Source organism: Ambystoma mexicanum, chromosome 12 (assembly GCF_040938575.1).
Source record: "Ambystoma mexicanum isolate Mex_15411 chromosome 12, UKY_AmexF1_1, whole genome shotgun sequence".
Lineage (NCBI taxonomy): Eukaryota > Metazoa > Chordata > Amphibia > Caudata > Ambystomatidae > Ambystoma > Ambystoma mexicanum.
Window position 1 is genome coordinate 1,189,550,271 of NC_090936.1, and position 17,398 is coordinate 1,189,567,668.

At 46.3% G+C, this 17,398-nt stretch overlaps 1 protein-coding gene across 2 annotated transcripts in view; it reads right to left on the reverse strand.

Annotated features, from left to right (window-relative positions):
• Positions 1 to 17,398, reverse strand: part of MON2 (MON2 homolog, regulator of endosome-to-Golgi trafficking) — a 1,155,350-nt gene that overhangs the window by 341,856 nt on the left and 796,096 nt on the right. For both annotated transcript variants that reach the window (XM_069629845.1, XM_069629844.1), the window contains exons 26-27: positions 16,218 to 16,840; positions 13,907 to 14,050 (exon numbers count right to left, since the gene is read on the reverse strand). In XM_069629845.1, the coding sequence (XP_069485946.1) occupies positions 13,907 to 14,050; positions 16,218 to 16,840 (767 nt within the window). The remainder of the gene's footprint in view (positions 1 to 13,906; positions 14,051 to 16,217; positions 16,841 to 17,398) is intronic.

Genomic DNA, 17,398 nt, shown 5'->3' on the forward strand with positions numbered 1-17,398 from the left:
AAATCACAGATATTGGAAATATGTATGGCATGTCCACTCCCCAGATATAGTGCACGTGTCACTTTCTTGTACCAGAGTGACAGGAGTGACAATCTTTCAATCCGGTCATCAATAGCAATGACGGGTACTCCGGAAGGAGAAAGGAGATTGCTGTAATAAACCTTTTTCTACCTGAGACTCCATGGATCTGATCACTTCTAGCACTTATGGGGCCCAAGAAAGAAGGCTACTTGTGTAATGGGAGTGGACATGCAAGTACTAGACCTATCCCCAATCTGCTGCGTGAAAGATTTCCAGTCTCTTCCCCTGATGCAATGGATATCTCATCTGTATAAAAGTGTTAGGACAGTTTTTCTAAGTTAGTAAAACCATTCAACTGAGACAGTACAAGCCTCCACTCTTAGTATAAGGCTGCACCACTTGAATTGAGGGTAGAGTAGACAGAGCAGTCAGGTTTATTTTAGGAGGGAGAGAGGGCTGTAGAATTAGTACAAAGAAATTGCATTATACATATGGTCCAAAATAACCCCTTTATTTTACAATACATGGGGGTTAGATGTTCTAACCTTGCCGGTCCGGAAACAACAGTGCCGGTAAGCTTACCGGCACCGTTGTTTCCGGACCGGCAAAGTACAAGTCTGGTGGGTGGGTACACTCCCGCCTGGCAGGTCTGACTTGCCGGTGGACCGGCACCGGCCAACAGACTTTCACAGAAGCATCAGCATCGTTATTACCGGTGCCAGCATTTCCGTGGTCCCCATTCCCATAGAGTCCTATCGGACTATATCGTCCTATCGGACTCTATGGGAATGTGAAAGAACATATTACCGGCCCCTGACTTTCCGGCTCCGTGGTTGTAATACCCTGGTGTTACCGGCAAGCCAGGCGACAGTTACTGTTTACGGGTCCAGCGGCTACCTGCCGGTTTAACCGGCACGGTTACCGCCGGACCCATAACGAGGCCCATAGTGTGTCAGTGTTTCTTTGGGCCATATAAATGGTTTAAAATGTAAAAGGGGATACTCAGTATCTCCCCAGCACTCCACATAAGGTGGGGGTGCTGGTCTCACTTAATAAAATGTAAAAGGGATTCCAAGATCCTTTCTACACTTGGGAACTGTAGTTCTCACAAGGTTAGCCAGAGAATGTTAAAAAGGGAGCCCCCTAGGGCAACCCAGCCACAATAGGCACTTATTGCCAAAACATTGTCAAAGAGGATAACTTAATAGACACTATGGAGAGTCTTAAAAATGACACCCATAACAAGAGTAGAAGATTCTGTGAGTGTGGAAAAAGGTTCCCACTCACAGAGGTATAAGGAAAACAAATCCACCAGTAAAGCAAAACGTTCAGGGGATGACACAGGTCAGGATGATTTATCATTACTATGAAAACTTACCTAACAAAAATAATAGGGCTGTAGGTATTAAAAGTACTTGCATTGCAGTCTGCAAATAACCTAAGGCCTCAGGAGCTCTCACCCAGGCAACAGGAAATACGGCAGCTGCCATTTTGAAGCCTCCCTTGTGACAAATAGTTTTAAGATGAGGGAGATCCCGACAGCTGAAGTTCCACTTAAAGGCTGTGTTTTTCTTATTTCATTTACCCGAGACCTGGCCGGCCTGCAAAATGAGAATGGATAATGGTTCAGGGCCCCTCCCAAATCTTCATGTTCTGTTGGCAAAGTGGTTGGGATTGGCTGTTGCACAATGCCTGTGGTGCAAAAAGAAACATACACTGGGAAGAGGGGCAGATCTTGAAGTGCAGCTATAGAAGCTGAAAGGAGAAGTGATGCTAAGTCCCAGGTTAGGGGCAAGTAATGAGACCATAAATGTAAATAGTGGGTGAGTGGGTCACAGTTCATGATCATAGTATGGGGAGTTTAAAGGGGTCAGGCGAGTCTAGATCCGTTTAGGTGATGGAATGCTGAGGACCGATCAGACATTACAGCTTTCCCAATTTCTCAATTTGAGTTTGTAGTTTCATCGGCCATCACGAAAAAAATTACTTTGTCAGGTCTTTTACACTATTAGAAACAACAATGAATCTGGTACAGTTAAAACTTAATTTGGACTTTTTAAAACGTGTTAATGACTGGTACTGTAGCACATCTACAAGTGTACAATGACCTTTAAAAGAAGAGGGGGTCAAAGCCGAGTTTGCCTTCTAGGGGGTATCAGCACTAAACTGTGGTAAGAACATAAAAAAAGAAGGAAAAATAATATGTGGTGAGCTTGAGATGCCACGGGAGATAGGGTAGTAGATGGGTGAAGGAGGCACAGGCACAGCTTGCATCTAACAATGTTACCGATTTTGGCATGAATTCAATGTTTTCTTCACAATCGCACTCAGTTGAAGACTTTGCTGAACCATAACATGCTTATTTTAATAATTAATTCTATGTCAAAACCTGTGGCGAGCATCATGTTTCCCTTTCTTTAATTTAACATGAACATCAGAAGCTCAGCAGCAAGATTTTAGCAAGGCAAATGTTCTCAGAAAAACAGCATGTACATATGTGCTTAAATCCTCATAGAAAACACTTTCCAAATAGTCAAAAAGTAACCTGGAGTTTCACTGAACTTCATTTCCCAGGAGTCTTTGGTAAGTTGAACTATGGCCACTAAACATGTGACCCTAAACCAGTAAATCCAGCATACACATGGTCCCTCAAATAACTGCAGCTCTTCCTTCATGTTTTCTTTCTTTGCTGCTCACAGCAAGAGTTAAGTGCAACGTTATACTTCTTTCTAAGTGTGTCCATATTACGTTTCTATAGCCATGTATTTACGTTTCTTTATGCTTATAAGTCACGTGCACCGTGCACTCAGTACATTTTATGTGTTAAGGCAGTGTTTTATAATACAAACATATTGCAAGGCTTTTGCTTGTCGCACTTAGCCATCGTTATTATCTAAACGCGTCCGTGCCTCGGGTCTCTTCGCTCACCTTAGCAGGACTTCGGTCTCTCTCTGCGGAGCTCCATGTGGGCCGCAGTGTGGTCTCCTCCCCCTGCACCAACGCAGCTTTGTTTCGCGGTGCAGGGGAATCCCTCAGGTGCCTTGCACGCCCGACGGCTTCCACGACTAGCCCCTAGGCTTGCTCCCAGCAGGGGGTGCTCCGTACACATCGTGGGTCCTTATTTTATCCACTCCAACGCTCAGTAATGTGTTTCTATATGTCTATATTTCAAAGAGGATTAACATTCACCAAGGTGCCAGATTGCCTATAGCTTTGGTTCTTGCTGCAATTCAGCTTATTTATCAAAAAAGAAGAAAGAGATATAAAGAAGGCAGATAACGCGTTCCAGCCAGGACTCTGGGGAAAGATAAGAGTGCAAAAGGGAGAACACATCAAGCCCCATTGCCCGAATGGCACAGCACAACCAGAGGTCCGCCCAGAGCAGGATTTGGCCATAGCCGACCGTTTCAAGAGTTCAGTGGTCCTCAGTCACAGAGTCAGCTACAGGACCATCTCTGATGCCTTTGCAAGGCTTAAAAAAAGCCTTCCTTGAATGGAAGAAGACCCCTTCCGCCTTTAGACCCTTTCGAAGATAAACGGGGTGACAGAACCTCCAGCCAGAGGAGCAACAACAGAGCACAGAAGACGACTTTTTGCCTCCAACTACATAGGACAAAGGGGACCGTGAGGATGACATGCAGCCCAGCACATCGAGCAATGTGGCAGGCCCCATTCTCAGCAGGAAGCAGCATCCAAAGGAGGAGGTCGATTCAGATACAATGTTTGTCCCAGAGGACTTGATCCTCGAACTGTGTTCCGACCGCAGAGCGGGGGCTCCAAAGGTCTACGGATAAGGAGGTCCGAGCAAAAGTAACTGCAGAATGCCCCGGCCAAACATTCAAGGAAAAGTAGCGCTCAATGCCAAAATGATTACCTTCCTCTGCAAGAATTGCAAGGACCCTAAACAAGGAATGGATAGAGCCTAGAAGTCCTGCCAGGACAGGTGTGTGGGCATTACTGATCCCTTCTCCAAAATACTAGACCTTTCCGAAGAGGCCAAGGAGACGGGAGAGCAAAAGACCCCCCTCACCCTGTCAGAATGTGCACAGCAGGCTCTTTGCCTTCTCGGCAATGCAAACCGTGCCATTTAAACAGAAAGAAGGAAGGGCATCCTTATAGAAATTGACCCGAAACAGGGGGAGCTCTACTACTAATTCAGGACCGGACGCACAGGGACTCCTATTTGGTGATCCTTTCGAAGAGGCAGGGACCCCTCCACTGGCTGTTATTCTCTGGGCAGAAGGTCCCATCAAACCTGAGACACCCACTCCAACTGGCAGGACAGGTCCAACACCTTCTTCCCCTGCAGAGGAATAGCCAGGTGCCGTAGCTGGGGAAGAGCAGAGACACAGCTGGCACAGCAAACCACAGGTGGGCCTCGGCTGTGTAGCTCCAGCACCACAAGAGCCGATTGGTGGCAGGACAGTGCGACTCGCGCAGGACTCCTTATCAGGAGATGCTTGGGTCAGGGACACCGCAAGGGGTTTCCACATCGACCCCTTCTCAGAACCCACCCAATTACGTCAACGATGTCTAACGCAGAAAGCACAGTGCTAGACAGAGACCAGAGCAGATTTTTCAGTCCCATCTTCCTAGTAAGAAGGAAGGAGAAGGTCTGCCCTGTGATAAATGGCAAACCCCTGAACTTTGCTCTCCACCATCACTTCAAGATGGAGGCAATTCACATGCTCAGGGACATTCTATAGCCCCACTGGCTTACAAAGGGTCTCAAATGGGAATGCACGAGCCTGCCCTTCGGGCTCTTGTCTGCACCCTGCACTTTCACCAAGCTCATGCAACCAGCGGTCGCATACCTGAGGGAAAAGAGCGTAAGTCTCCTGGTATATCTGGACAACATTATCATCATGTCCCAGAGCGAAGCCCAAGCCAGAGAGCAGGCCCGGGAACACATAGATCTTTACATTGGCCTGGGATTTCTAATCAATTGGGAAAAGTTGCCTTAGTTCCCTCGAGACGGCTGGAGTTCCTGGGCTTCTTCGTGGACCCCCAGGACTGCCAGCTCTGGCTCCCGTCCTGCAAAGTGCACACCACATTTCGCAAGATATGTAGGCTCTTGGAGAAGGAGACCATCTCTCATAGTAGGCAAGAGTGATTGGCTTGCTATACTCAATTCAGGCCATATTCCCGGGACCGCTACAGTATCGCGAGCTGCAGAGACTGAATGGCCAGCATCTGTGTTGCAGTCTGTCCTACTCACAGCAGCTAACCCTGTCGCTAGAACCGAGCTGCACTGGTGGCTAATCCACATGGAGGCCTGGAATGGCAGGGCAATCTCCGGATCAACAGCCAACCTCGTTATAGAATCAGACGCAAGCCGCACAGGATGGGGAGCAAGGTGCGGTCTGATCACCACGGGGTGGGGTGTGGGTGGAGTGGTCCCCTCATGAATTGTAGATGCTGAGCAACTACATAGAGCTCCTCGCGGGTTCCTTCACAGTTTTTTCTTTTGCCATAGACAAAGTCAACTGCTGTATACTACTCAAGATGGACGACATATCTGCAGTAAGATACATCAATCATCTGGATGGCACCAGGTTGAGGCGTCTGGCAGAGCTAGCCAAGGATTTTTGGCACTTCTGTCTGCAACATCAGATATCAGTGACAGTGGAGTACCTCCCAGGGCGATCAAGGACCTCTTTGCCTCCCGGCTCAAGGCCGGACCAAGCAGCAGCAGCTGCAGACATTTTCCTGCAGAGGTCGAGCAAAGGGGCTGCTTAGGATTTTCCCCCCTTCACAACGATAGCAAGGACCCTGGAAAAGGCCTGTCGGGAGAAGCCAGAGCTAATAGTCATAGCCCCAGTCTGGACCCCTCAGTCCTGGTATCCAGTTCTTCTGGATCTTTCATCGGATTTTCTAACCCTACTACCACAGACTCAGGTTCTACTGTCGGGTCCGAGCGGAGCGCACCATCCTCTCCTCCAGTGCGGATCTCTGACCCTGGCAGCCTGGAAGAATTCAGGTCTAGATAGAGAGTCCCTGGAATTTCGTGCAAATTTGTCAGCCTCATCAAAGAGAGCTGGCCTCCAGCAACATCCAAGAGATACATGAGCTCTTGGGGTGCATGGGCGCACTGGCACTTGAAACAGGGTCGCCATCCAGTTTCAGCACCTATAGCAGAGGTTTTTAACTTCCTCGCCGGACTGGTAGAGCAAAGCTTAGCCTACAGAACGGTAAACACCTACCGCTCAGCATCTTTGCCGGCCACAACCTAGTGGAGTGGTCTCCGGTCGGTGAGCATTATTTAGTGTGCATGATGCTCAAGGGTGTTCGGTTGTCAGTGTCACCGCCAGACCGTTACAACAAACTCTGGGATGGGAATACCGTCCTCAACTTATTTCTCTCCTGGCCACCCAATGCAGAATTATCCTGTACCGCTCTCTCCGGCAAGCTCCCCACTCTGCTGTGTTTAGTGTCTTGCAGGAGAGTCTCCAACGTCAGGGCCCTGGACTTCGCAGAGTGTACTCCCCAGACGGCGTGATCTTTCATGTCTGCAGAAGAACCAAATACCACAAAAAAGAGATTACGTATTCGGCATTCAGCGAGCAACCTAAGCTATGTGTGTTCAAGTGCCGGAAGGCTCACGAGGAGATGGCTTGTGCCCTAACGGCAGACCATAGGGGTCAGTTACTCATCACTCTCTGCAAACCGCATAAAGCAGTTTCCGCCCCTATGGTCCACTAACATTGGCGGGAGGGCATAAGAGTACTGAACCCATTTGAGCTAATGTGTTAATCTTGCAAAGCCTTAAGAGTCGCTCTATCATTCTTGTATGGTTTGCATTTTTCTGCTCCTCACGTGACTCGTTATCTTGCAAACTGATACTGAGTTGCTCTTTTCTTCGGACATCCGTGTTTTTCTGACCATCAGATAAACCCAGCTGAACAGAGCGAGAACTCCGTGCAGCTCCGAAAGCTGGTGGATGGTTTAGGCGGATGGGTTCGCAGCATCGAAAGAGGAAGTGGTGGAAGAGCTGCAGTTACTTGAGGGACCATGTGTATGTATGTTTGGCCAGTTTAGGTCACATGTTTAGTGGCCATAGTTCAACTTATAAAAGATTTCTGGGAAATGCAGTTCAGGGAAGCTCCAGGTTACTTTTTGACCATTTGGAATGTTTTTTTCTTCAGGGATTTCAGCTCATATGCAAGTTTTGTTTTTCGCAGAACTTTGCCTTGCTAAAATCTTGCTGCTGAGCTACGGATGTTAATGTTAAATTAAAGAAAGAGAAGAATAATGCTCACCTCTGTGTCTTTAATAGAATCAAGACTTTCCTAAAGGTTATTCTGGAAAATCTTCATTGTATATGGCAATGTCTGTCAAAGACCATATTTGAATTTAAATGTACCTTCCGCATTTTAAAAGCTTTAGTGTTCAATCCCCCTGGAACACTAGACCGTGTTTACACCATGTAGAGAGGAGTGACCAAAATGAAGAGTAAGTTGGGAAGACTCCTAAGAGGGAAGGTCTTGATGTAGTTTGAATCACCTCATCAAAGCCTTCTGCTTGTGCAGACTGTTAAAGCAATCTCTTTAACAATGCAGGGACATTGCTTTTGTTGAATATAGTTCCTTCAAAAGAAGATGTTTCTAAGCGCTGACCTGGGATTCAAACCTGTGTTGCTCTGCGTCGACTTGCTTTCAAGACAAGCGCTTTGCCACTGAGCTATACTACAAGTGCGCTGTGGAGTTCCATATTGACACCTTCGCTCCAGCTTTGGCCGACATTTGTAATCACTTTTTCGCCACTGGAACCTTCCCTTCCCCCCTGAAGCACTCTCTTGTGCACCCTCTTCTTAAGAAACCCTTAGCCGACCCCTCCTGTCAGGCTAACTATCGCCTGATCTCCATTACTCCTTTCCTGGGCAAACGCTTGGAAAAGCTGGCCATCTCCCAGCTTAATCTTCACACTGAATCTGTAGGCTGTCTCCACGACCATCAGTTTGGCTTCAGAGCAGCCAGAAGCACGGAAACTGCTCTCCTGAACATCCGTGAAGACCTGCTCTCTAACCTTGATGCCAATCACCCCTCTGTCCTCCTCTTACTTGATCTCTCCTCTGCTTTCGACACAGTCAACCATGCCATGCTGCTCAACTGGCTCTGTGATAACCTGGGTATCACTGATCAGGCCCTGGCCTGGATGACCTCTTTCCTCTCTGACCGACCCTGCCAGGTCCAACTTGGGTCCTTCCTCCATCTCACTATCTACCTGTGGTGTGCCCCAGGGGTCTAACCTTTCTCCCTGGCTGTTCAACCAATACCTGGCACCTCTCGTCCAACTACATCGCTGCTCTCTGCTCCAACTTTCAGTGCTATGTGGATGACATTCAGCTCGCTTTCAGGCTCTCCTCAGCCGCCTCCTCTCCCTCTCTCAGCCCGGATTGTCTATCTGCAATCCAGGAGTAGTGTGTCGCTAATGATCTGTGCCTTAATGCCAGTAAAACGGAGATCCTCCTCATCGGTACACCCGCACCTTCCTTTCCTGTCACTCTTTGGCCGCCCATCCTGGGCTCTCTTCCTGCTCCCACCTGTGATGCTAGGAACCTCGGGGTCATCTTCGACTCCACACTCTCCTATCCTCACATCTCTGACGCCTCTAAGAAGTCAAACTACCAGCTGCACATCTTCAGAGATATTCTTCCTTTCCTTACCTTCTCCCAGAAGCTCACTGTCTCCAGAGCTCTGGTTCCCTCTAGGCTGGACTACTGCAACAACCTCTTCCTAAATCTGCCTGCCTCTACTCTCCGTCCTCTTCAACTCATCCAGAACAGGACTGCAAGACTTGTCCTTGGCCTCAAGCCCAGGGATCGTATCTCTCCAGCCCGGAAATCTCTCAATTGGCTCTCAGTGGCAGCACAGATCAAGGACAAGACCCTCTGCTTTGTCCACAAGGCCTTCTGGGGCCTGGGACCATAATACCTCCAGCTCTCGCTTTGGAAATATCTTACAACTCAAGCTCTTCGCTCCTCCACCTCCAACTCCTTGAGGGTCAGTCGCTTCTCCAAGCAATTATTTGGTGGGAGATCTCTTTCTTCGGATGGTGCCTCCCTCTAGAACAGCCTCCCTTCCTCTCTGAAACTTGAGCAGAACCATCTCCTGTTCCGGAAGCTTCTCAAGACCTTCCTCTTTGCTTCTGCCTTCTCTCTTCCTCTCCCCTGCGGATCTCTTGTCTGATACTAAACTGGTCACCTGGCTACCCTCTGAATTTGGGCCCAGGTCCCTGCCCTCCCAGTTGCACTCCTGCACTTGTGGTCTGTATCTGCAACCCTACAGTCCCTTTAACAGCACTTATTGACACCTATTGTATGCACTTTTAACACTCGCACTGCCACCTCTACGTTGCACTGCTCGTTTTTTGTGATCCTGTGTCTGGCACTTTCCCCCTTCCCCTTCCCCTGCCCCCTGTGGCACTTCTCCAGTCCCCTCTCCCCTGCACTTGCGCGATCTCAATGTCACTAGGCCTAATAAGATTGTTGTTTTATCCTCCCATTGTTTCCCCACCCTTGTCCCGTCATGCCTTAAAAAACGTGCGTATAGGCGCGTTATAAATGCTGTATCATATATATATAGGGCATTTAAAACTACGAGGGTAGAGAAAAGACATGTCGACTCAGAATGCAAAGACATTAACAAGAAACGTAATGCTCATTTCTTTGATGCCCAAGACTTTGCAAGACTAAGTGGCCCACTATTAACAGTCTATTTTAGAGGGCACGCTGCACCGCCACTGTGGGGAAGTTGCTCTCTTTTTGTTTATGCAGTACATATGTATGTAAGGAATATATCGCGAAAGTAGGTCAACTTACATGCTGGTATTGTAAGGGTGCAGAACTCAGACTCTGACACAGAGAGGTCATGGTGGTTGGCATAAACTTTAATTAAAAGTAAAAATGAAAAGAAAACCCTATCTTGCCCTAGCTCTAAGAGTGGCTTCCCTGCCTCAACCAATATTGATAATGTTACAATCGAGATGTCCAAAAAAAGAATGAGTGCACAGTCCTATGTCAGAATACTAGCTCGGTCCCTCACACTTTGTTAAACTAAAAAAAAAAAAGGAGATCCTCTTAATCCAGAGTAAGGACTCTCTTCCCCTGGAGCAAAAGGCAGTTCTTGGTTTACACGTTTCCTCAAGTATTTGGGGGATGTCCCCCTTCGCCAACCTTCCTCAGTCTCGTCTTCCAGTTCATCAACTGCTGGGGATGTTTCCCTTTCTTTAACTGGGCCTTCCCAGGCTTTGTTTCTGTCTTTGCAGTCCCAGACCCTGATTGGCAGACCTGAGTGGCTTGGATACTCCTCCAAGTGATGATGGATCCCTGACCCATTTGGCAGTCCAGGTTTACTTCTGCCATGCACTGCGACGAAGAAGAGTGGCCTAGATGCTTCTCCATGCTATGGCGGGTCCCTGACCCTGGCTGGTCATCCTGGTTTCCTTCTACTAGGCACTGTGATGAAGAAGAGTGGCTTAAATACTTCTCCAAGCTGTGGTGCGTCCCTGACCCTGGCTGGCCATCCTGGTTTCCTTCTACCAGGCACTGTGATGAAGAAGAGTGGCCTGAATGCTTCTCCAAGCTGTGGCGGGTCCCTGACCCTGGCTGGCCATCCTGGTTTCCTTCTACCAGGCACTGCGATGAAGAGTCCCAAACACTGATTTGGTTTTCGCGCCTGCCAAGTACTGTCTCCATATGTATTACTCTCACAGTTCTCTTTATAGTCTCGTGGATTCACATGCAGAATTGGTTTACTCGCCTGCCAAGTACTGCGTTTGTATGTCCTATTCTCACAGTCCTTTTCACTGTCTCCCTTCTGATTTGACAGTGCTGGGTCGTCTTTTCTCCAAGTACTGACACAAGGAAGATTGGATATTCTTATTACTTAACATGATGTTTTCTTGTAAGGGTCCCAGACCCTAGTTCTCTCTTGTTACAGGACAGTGATAATGTTTCTCCTAGTGTTCCTTAAGGGTAGTAATCTTTTCCAGACTTTCCACACTCTCAGGATTTTAGGGTTTTCTCTACCCGCCAGGGAGCCCCAACCATAGACTCAGCCACCCAAATACTTTTAGGGTCTTGGCTGCAGACCAGCGTTCGGTCGTGGGCTTCCTTCGAGTCTTCCTCTGCTTCGCGGTCGCACTGCGGCTGCACTTGGCTTGCTGCAGCAGCTCTGCAGATTCTGACCCTCTTCTGTATTTTTCTTCCAGGCGAACCACGTGGTCCGGTAATGCTTCGTTGCTGGTGCTTTTCCCAACAAGCCTCTCAGGTTCGCTCTGCTTGTCTGGTGGAGACCTCCACTTCAGCGTCTCCATGCCTGGGTCTGCTCCGGCTGCTTTCCTCGCCGAGTACCGGTCCCTCTCGCAGTTCCTATCTGGAGCATCTGACATTCGGGCGAGTCCTGTGTCAGTTTTTATATCCATATCTGGTCAAGTCTGTGGCTGAAGACTAGGCCACTCAGACATGTTTAAGTGAGTATTCCCTATGGATCTGTGCCTCTTCCTAGTCACAGTTTTTAAAAATTGGATCTTCATGAAAGTCATCCCTATTCTCCCTCGTCTCAGTCCTTTTGACTTGTTGCATGCTATACAAGTATATGGGCTAGCATTTAAAAAAAAAAAAAAAAAAGAAACGGGGGCTGTGTGGGGTGTCCCCCGCATCGCCCCGCTCACTATACTTCCTGGTATAGTGAGCGAGAGTTGCGGGGGACACCCCCGCAGCCTTCCGTTACAAAAAACAAAGAAAAAAAGAAAAGAAAAAGGACCCTGCAGCGCCGGTTCCCGATCACGGAAGTGAAAGGGAACTGACGCTGCAGGAACCCAGCGTGAAGATGAAGGTAAGTGGGGTTTGTTTATGTTGGGGGTTTGGGTGGGGGTGTGCTGAGGGTGTTGGTGGGGGGGGTGTTATGGGTGTGTTGTGTGTGAGAATGTATGTGTTTTCGCATGAGAAAGGTGCAAACTTTTGGTAAATGTCATGCAAATGATTTGTCCGCGGTTGTCATGACCCACAGAACGCGCCCCTTCTGGACTTCCTGGTCCTTGTCACGGCAGGGTTTGCATTCATTGTTTCTCCCAACATGGCCGTATCACGTGACACGCCTCGCACCAGCCTTCACGACGCACGTAGTACGTTCCAAAAATATGCCACGCCCCTGCGGGCCCGCGCGTCTCAATGCTATTGCGAGGTAGCAACCAGACGTGTGATCCATAGCTCGCGGTACTTTCCCTTGCTTCTACCATTCCAACCCAATTCTAGCCCCTTTCCTTCCCTTCTTGATTCCTGGACTAGTGTGCTAGTTGCGCACCCTGTTATTTCCTGGATTCCTGGACCCTTGCTTCCCGGTACTTGAACGCACGCATGCTGGAGTCGGAAGAGACTCGTGCAGCCCTATTCAAGACTCTAGCAGTACGCAAGAAGGCTTCGATCAAGAAATCCAGCAAAGATCGAACTCAGTTGAGAAGGGGGGGGGGGGGGGACTCCTTGACAGCGGTACTTTCAGTTGCGGGCAAATCACTTAGCTTCTTCTACCACAATAGTCAGTGGTCCCTCATGGGGTCTCCCCTCCCATGAGATCCACGCCGCTTGCTTACTGTTAATGAGAAAGTATACGGTTCTGAATAATGGATGGTTTCTTATATAGAGTAATTCAGCAATAACTCTGAGGGAGAAGGCATTGCTGCCTGGTAATGGCCCCCGCTAAAGGTATTATAGCTAAAAGTACCACAACCTGCTGTCCGTGGAACTAACAGCTTTATATTTTAATTTGTGAAACTCTGGTACAGACGTTTCAAAGGTTTTAAAAAGAAATTACAAATCAAAGAGGCCACCATTGAAATAAACATGAGTGCAACATCTCTGAGTCTCTTCTCTCTTTCCGTGGCGACCTGGTGTGGCAGTGAGGAGTGATGTGTCCATAAGAGGGGTGGTGGAATGAGGAAGTAGCGCTAGGGCTAGGCAGGGCATAGGAGATGCCCGGGAGGGAAAGTTCCCAGATTGCCTGGAACGCCACCACAAGTCAACTCCTTGATGCTATTTAATGGAGAAAGAAATTGTAAAAATTATAATATATATATAGTTTTAAATCTCTGAACGTTTCTAATATAAACCAATTTAAACTCCAACCCTCAAACTCATCAATATTATAGGATCTTCTATCAAATGCCTCAATATCTGAAAATCAATCTTAGGGGTGGGGGGTATTAAAAAGTGAATAGTGCTGGAAGTGCACACATATGTTTGCTATTTTCTTAACATGGCGCTGTGGTGCATAAGACACTGCAGATGAGTGGTTGTACTTTTTTTAATTTTTTTAACGCTTGACAAGGAAGCTCTGGCCTGTAATTTGGTCTGGAGTAGAGCTTCAGTTAGGCGAGGCATGGGAGGGTCTCAAGACAAACACAAAAGTGATGCACAAAGCAACGGCAAAGCAGTAACAATATATGTTTAAAAGTAAAGAGGATTTAAACAATTGTTTTAAAGAAAAGCATCATTTAAATAAGATGTACATTATTTTCTTATATGACCAATTCTGGGTAGAACTGCTACTTTCATCGGATTTGTGTGACTGCATCAAATCATTTTTTTTAAATCGTAGTAGAGTATGTTGATTTCTTTTTTGAATGGTTGATTTTGGTGAAAATATATGCGGGTGGGGTACACCCCCCACCTTTAACCCCCTACATTAATTATTATCCTAAACCCCCCCACCCCACATATATTTTCAGCAAAATACGTTGTAAACAATTTGACATCTACTTCAACAAATTCTGATGGGGCCAGACCTGATGTTGCCGTTTCATTCAGTGAATCACTTCCTCTTTTCTACCGTAAATAATGTATATTTAGAAGTGTATTGTAGTGAATGCATTGAACTTTTGGAAATACCTGGTTATATTTTGCATTCGCTATGTGCTTCGTTTCCAGCTTCCCATACTGGGGCGGCTTGCAGGAGAACTCCACAAACGACAGGAGCTGGTTGAAGATAGCTGGGTACATCGCTTGCATGTTATCTGGGCCTATGCAGATGGCCTAAGAAAGGAACATTCTGTAAGGACATGGTATAATATTTACACAGATGTAAAACAGCCACTTAACACATTTATTACTCAACCAATGATGATAAATTTGAGGATAATTAATGACGTCGTCTCCAATTATGAGCACATTACACTGTCCTATTCTGACTGGACATCAAAATAGGCGGTGTGAAATCCAATGGAAATCAGGTGTTGCACGCAAAACAGTCAGATTATTGAAATCATTCATCAATATTACTGGAAGGGGTTTGTAAGAGTGCAAAATAATGTCTCCACATGATGGTGGGAAGCAATTAGGATGCAGTCTACCAATGAAATGGACACCAGGATTTCTCACCCTGGTGGATCAGAAATCCTGGTGTCCATTTCAGTCAGAAGGAACTATCTGATCACAATTTATAGTACAACAAATCAATGCTCTAGAACAGAAATGACAAGATATTGTAACTCAATCTGCTGTGGAGAAATCATCAAAGCAAAGCACAATCAGATTGCTGCAAATTGCTCCATCAGCAAGTCTACATGCAAGGAGCACTGTCCTCTTATTTGATTAAAGATATTTGCCTCTACAACTAGCTAGGTACTCACTGCTACCTTACATACCTTACACAAAAAGCAATAGAAATAACAAAACTGAGTTCTTTACAATTTGGCAATTTCATTTTGCACACACCAAAGTCTGCATGATGCTGCCTTCATGAAACAGCTGAAAGGTGGCAAAGGTAAACTGGATCAAAGAGGAAACAATACGGGCCACATACCAAGGTGCCTTTCATGGATCAGTGTCACTTCAAATGTCCTAATATTTGATTGGATGCACACAATGAGAACAGATGCCCAATGCCTTCCACGGAAACATACCTACGATTATTGGGATGTTAAAACTCAGCCTATACAGATCATGTGGGGACATTTAGCATCTCTTGACATCCAACACAAATGAAAAAACAAATGATCACACTTGCTTAGCATAGTTGTAAGGCTATTAGCAACATTAGCTGGGCCACAAAGGTAATATGCAAGTCTATTTTGTTTGTCTGTGGGTGAGAAGGCATGACCAATGTTTATATGCAAGGCTATAACAAGTATCCAATGTCATTACGACTGCCTCTGCACGCTCCCTTGGATGCATTCATATACAGCAGCTGTTCTGTGAACAGAGAACGGCATCCGCATAGATAGAAACCTACTCTGTGTTGATGGTTTGGACACTCCTATTCACTGAAACGAATCCTACTCATTACATTAGAGCTGAAATTCCAGCTTTCAAATTTAAAGAGAACAATTCAGTATTCAACTACTCATATCAATGCAGACGTTTTCTACTTTCTTAACCGATCTTTGAATTTACCCAGCAAATGAGAGGTCTACGCAACTGTGAGAATTGCTCATGTAAGCAACTAACAGCCTTGCAGTGGCTTACCCAACTGTAATTAGTACCAAACCGTGCAGCTGGAGTGCTCCGAGACCACATAAGCACCAGGCTGATTCCTACACTTCAAGCAACACATATTCCGTCAAACGTCTTTGCATCACTCCCGAAATCTGAAGCAGGGTGCCCTGAATACCTCTTGTTAAGCCCTAGGTCACACCAAGCTGTCTCAAATCATAGTGTTTATATCCAGGCCAGTGCAGGGAAAAATTCAAAGGGGAAGAAGGTTCAACACACTTCGGCCTAAACTCTAAAATGATCCATCTTTCAACTAAAACTTGAAGAAAACCACCTATAGTTTTAGTATGGCGCTGAAAACATTTTTCTGCAGCCACTTGATCACTAATTATCTGATCGGCAGTCAGGTTCATAGATAAAAAGTGAACTCTGTTAAACACTGACAGTCATTTAGTGGCATGTGGAATGTGACAGGCTTTGAAGTAGTTTTCAGCAGCCTAGCATGCATTACATATCACAATGAAATAAAACGAAACTGCACTTTTAAAACCATTTCACAAAACAGATCACATTGGCTTGAGAAATCAAAGAAGAAAAAAGGAATATCATCCACCTTTCAAAAACATTCCCACAGAGTTTGGCCATCAGATTAGTCACCCACAATTGGTCAGATGTATGGGGAATTGAATAGATGCAGTTTTGGGAGATATTTGTTACTGGGGGTTGAAGTCAGAGCATACAATTTAAAAAGTAATTTAATAAAGTATACCTTTTGTAAGACATCCAAAGATGTGAGAACTGCCTCTTGCAAACTTGTCAACACTGCTTCAGTAAAGGAGGGAAGGATGAAAGGGGAGGCATCTGAGCTAATTGGGACAGATACGGCACCATGTAAAATTCCTCCCAACTTTTGAAGGTCGTCCATGCTAAAACCAGTCTTAATGTGATTATACAATGCAGGAAAAATCTGCACTAAAGCTGTGAGGAATGGCTGGCTAGGTATGAAAGTAAGTTTGTCGCTTGTGGCTGGCGGCTTTGTGCTTTCAGAGCCAATCCGGTACCATGCATTCCAGGCAGCCCACCAAAGGGCAGAGTCCTCAATCTCGTCCATTGCGATCGGGAGCTCAGGAGCACTGTATCTACTCAGTTTCTCTCCAATGGAGTCCATTCTCGTTAATGGTCTTCCTGGACCAGCCGCCAACACTGGCCCGAGGAGGACGGGAACATAAAGTCCAGGCAGAGCTTCAGGCTTGTCGGAGTCTCTGACTGGGCTAACAATTTGCAAGATTTCCTGGAAACTTTTCAGAGCAGCCAGAGACACTTCATTATTTTTGCTGAGAGACGCCGACTTGATGTGGTCCAGGAGAACATCCCAAGCTTTGGTGAAATCACCTATCCAAAAGATTAAAAAAAGATTTTCATGCATTTCTACAGTTTGGTTAACAAAACAGTGGTAAGAAACTCAATATATATGAACTATCTTGTATCTGCAGTATTAAACACACCACTTAAAACGTTCCTCAACAACCTGCAAACTAGTAAAACAAGCACATATCCTAAAACAGTAGGCCCCATGATTTATCACAGGAGACGATACTTCAGAATATGTCAAAGCAGGAGTGTATGATACCAAATGAAAGTATATAAGCAGCCAGCATATACATTACTTCTTCAAAGAACATTTGGGACTTGGGAAAAGCACAATACATTTTGCTGGACACATTGTAGCCAACGTGGCTTTTTCTGCCACCCGCAGAATAAACGTTCACATTCTGACTCTCACACAAGAAAAAGCAGAGGTGGTAAGATTAGTACCTGAGGGGGAGGGATGAAGGGACGGTACCATAGGGCACAAGTGTCAGGAGAAATGAAACTTACATACCCAAAGGAACTACTTCTGAAGTTGAGGCGCCAAGTCTTTTTAACCACACCTACCTTTTTCTGGAACAA